At 57.9% G+C, this 3,475-nt stretch overlaps 1 protein-coding gene across 1 annotated transcript; it reads left to right on the top strand.

The window, feature by feature from the left end:
* Positions 1–3,085: 3,085 nt before the first annotated feature.
* On the top strand, positions 3,086–3,187 carry BLACAT1 (BLACAT1 overlapping LEMD1 locus; the record flags this gene model as incomplete). Its single annotated transcript, XM_080358313.1, has 1 exon — positions 3,086–3,187. One exon carries the CDS (start codon positions 3,086–3,088, stop codon positions 3,185–3,187), a length of 102 nt encoding a protein of 33 aa, XP_080214439.1.
* Positions 3,188–3,475: the final 288 nt, after the last annotated feature.

The raw sequence follows: 3,475 nt of genomic DNA on the forward strand, positions 1-3,475 counted from the left end.
TTGTCTGCATCTCCACCTGCATCCCTGCCTGCATCCCTGCCTGCATCCCTTCCTGCATCCCTGCCTGCATCCCCACCTGCATCCCTTCCTGCATCCCTCTCTGCATCCCTGCCTGCATCCCCATCTGCATCCCCGCCAGCACCCCTGCCTGTATCCCTGCCTGCATCTCTGCCTCCCTCCCCACCTGCATCCCTGCCTCCATCCACCTGCATCCCTGCCTCTATCTCCACCTGCATCCACACCTGCATCCACACCTGCAACCCCACCTGCATCCCTGCCTGCACCTCCGCCTGCATCCCCGCCTGCATCCCGGCCTGCATCCTTATCTGCATCCTTATCTGCATCCCCACCTGCATCCCCACCTCCATCCCTGCCTCCATCCCTGTCTGCATCCCTGCCTCCATCCCCACCTGCATCCACACCTGCATCCCTGCCTCCATCCCCACCTGCACCCCTGGCTTCCCCTGCCCAGGACCTCCCGTCCCAAAGCCGCTGATTTCAGCTGCCATGAACTTTCCCAGCCAAGCCCAGGGAAATGGGTAATTGCTGGGCCAAGGAACAGACTCTGCCCAGCTGGTTCAGAAAGACGTTTTTTCGGGCTCAGGGTAAGTGACATTATTAAAGTGAGCATGCTGATTTCAGACAGCTCCCAATTCATCACTGTGACAGTGACAAACACGGCCCGGGGTTATGCAGTTGACTAAAGAGAATTCTCCGGCTTTACATTTTTAATGCTCCTTGCATTTTTCTCTGCTGTGGCAGAGTTTTATCCAAAGGATCTTCTCCCTTGAATAGCAAGGGCAGCATGGGTCTGTGAAGCATGCCCAGCCCTTGCAAATCAAGCGGGGCTTCTGTCATCACTGCCCAAGCCAGTTCATTTATTTTTTAATTATTCCTTGCTCCTTCAGGATCCTTTTTCTACCTTTTCAAGAAGAACAGGAGCGTCAGCCTCAGCTGGGCTGCCTCTTTTCTCCGGGACTCATTCATCATTGTCTGCTGTCTGAATGGGAGGCAGAGGGTCAGCCTGAAAAGCCTCTGTGGTACAAGCTCCTCTAAATATATCAATAGTTCCCTAATGGACACTGGGGTCCCAGCCGGACCGCCCAGGCTCTCGAGGTGGCTTTGTGTCTGCAAGGGGGGCCAGGCGGGCCAGGCATGGGGGGGACACGGGGTGGCACGGGGCAGCGGGGATGGGCACCCATGGGGACCAAGAGCTGCTCAGCCCAGGCTGCCTGGGAGGTCCAGCATGGATGTGTTTGCCTGGAAATTGTTGGCCATGAGGGTGGTGAGAGCCTGGCCCAGGTTGGCCAGAGAGGTGATGGATGAACCATCCCTGGAGACATCCCAGGCCAGGCTGGACGGGGCTCTGAGCACCCTGAGCTGGTGCAGATGTCCCTGCTCATGGCAGGGGGGGCACTGGGGGAGCTGGGAAGGTCCCTCCAACCCAAACTGTTCTATGATAACACAGTGTCAGCGCGGATGGGCGGGAGGCTGGGATGAGGATGGTGTTTGCTGGTTCCAGATCAGACCCAGCATCCCAAACAGGGGTGCTGGTTCCCAGGGGCTTCTCCGTTCCCCTCATCCCTTCCCTGTGGGCAGTGGGTTTGCTCCATTCTGGCCAAACCGGGAGGTGAAGGACCCCCCACCCTGTCCCTCTGGCCCCTCTGCACCAGCCGTTCCCTCCAAAATCCCATTCTCAGGCTGGTAACAAAAAGCAGCAGCACAAAGAGAGACACGGAGACCTGCCGCTACGCTGAGAAGCCATTCAGAACGGGAGACTCATTAAAGCGCCCGTTGTCATTATTTGCGAGCTCCAGAGGTAGCCTGATTTAATTTGGGAGCTACTAGACAGGTACCCAGATGGCTGGGGAGGGGGAGCAGCGGCAGGAGCGAATTAAATGGGATGCTTCTTGCTGCTGCTTTGTGCTGCAGCTGAGCCCCTCGGAAAGGGGGAAAGGGAAAGGCAGGGATGTGGCATCGCCCCCCTGCATCATCACCGCTGCTGTGCGGAGATGGGGGGACCATGGGCCCCACCTGCTGTGGCTTTTTTCCCCTTGGTTAATTTTGTCCCAGCTGTCCCTGGTGTGGATTAGGGCCGCTCTGCTGGGGTTGGGGGCTTTCAGCGGTGTCCCACTGTTGGGGGTGTCACTCTTTGCTTGCTGCTGTCGGTAGCCATGAGCTTCAGGAGGTGACAGTGAGGTGACACTGTCACTGAGATTTCCACTTGGTCCTCTGACCGCTCGAGCATCGTGCCCATTTCACAGATGGGTAAACTGAGGCCCTGAGATGTTCCCTGTCTGCGCTGGTGCTGGTGGGGAGAAAATGCGGCATCCAGGCTCTCAGAGCAGCCGCGCTGTGGGTGCCACGGTCCCTCTGCACGGCTGGGGGTGGCACAGCCATGGTGGCGAGGACACGTCTTGCTGGGCAGGGTGACACTGCATGCTCCCTTTGAGTGCTGGCACAGCCTCTTGCGAGGCAGAATTAGAGCTGGTCATCAACGAGCTATAGAAAAGCTAAAAATTAAAGTAGGGAGAAAACGCAAATTTCACTTCATGTAGTATTTCTGTGAGTGTGTGTTATTGATTTTAAAAACCTCAGCCTTTCATTTGCATAATTACATTTTGCAGCTGTTGGGCCATCATGTGGGCTGTACTTCGGGGCGTTATTTTATGCGTTGCAGACGGACACAAAGAGAGCGAATTCTGCTCTCAGCTGTGCCTCATTGTGCCGTAACCGCTGCTGCTGCCGCTGCGCCGGGACGCTCCCAGGGCACCTCACCTCCCGGCCCTTGCTGCAAGCTGTCCCCACGTCTGCCCTGATTGTTCCCTGCTTTTCAGGAGAGAGGCTGGGGGGAGAGATTTAATCACCTCTTTTTTCGCTGTGTGGGGAATTTGGGAGCGTGTGGCGGGGGCCCCGAACACAGGGAAGGAGTGGGGAGGGAGATGTGTGCCGGTGCAGGGTGATGTTCTGGATTTGTCCTGTGCCCTCCGTCCTGCCAATGCATCCCTGTGTGTCTGCAGGAGCTGCCCTGACTCCTGTCCCTGTCCCCATCCAGGGTGCTCCCACACCTCTCCGGCTCCAGGTGATGCCCCAGTTCACCTTCGCTTGCTTCTGCGGGCTCCATGGCTTCTGCAAGATGAAGAGGAAGAAAGAAGAGGCCAGCGCGGAGCAGGAGACGGCGGTGTGAGGAGCAGCGCTGTCTGTGTGCCCTGCTGTGCACCGGGACCCCGTTGCATCGGTACGCTGGGACTGCCGGGGGGACGCGTTGCTGTCTCCTTTCTTCTCACCTCTCCAAGGTCCAGCTTCCCCCGGGCATCGCCCTCTGCCTGCATGGTCTGGGGGTGTCTCATGGGGCTGCTTGGCCAAGCTGATGTGCTTGGGATGGTGTTTGGCCGGGGAAGGGGAGCCCGGGGCTGAGCAATTGTTTGACTCATTGCTCGGAGCAGCGTGGAGGGAGCTGGTTAATCTGCTCTAA

The sequence above is a fragment of the Nesoenas mayeri genome (genome assembly GCF_963082525.1).
Source record: "Nesoenas mayeri genome assembly, chromosome: 23".
Lineage (NCBI taxonomy): Eukaryota > Metazoa > Chordata > Aves > Columbiformes > Columbidae > Nesoenas > Nesoenas mayeri.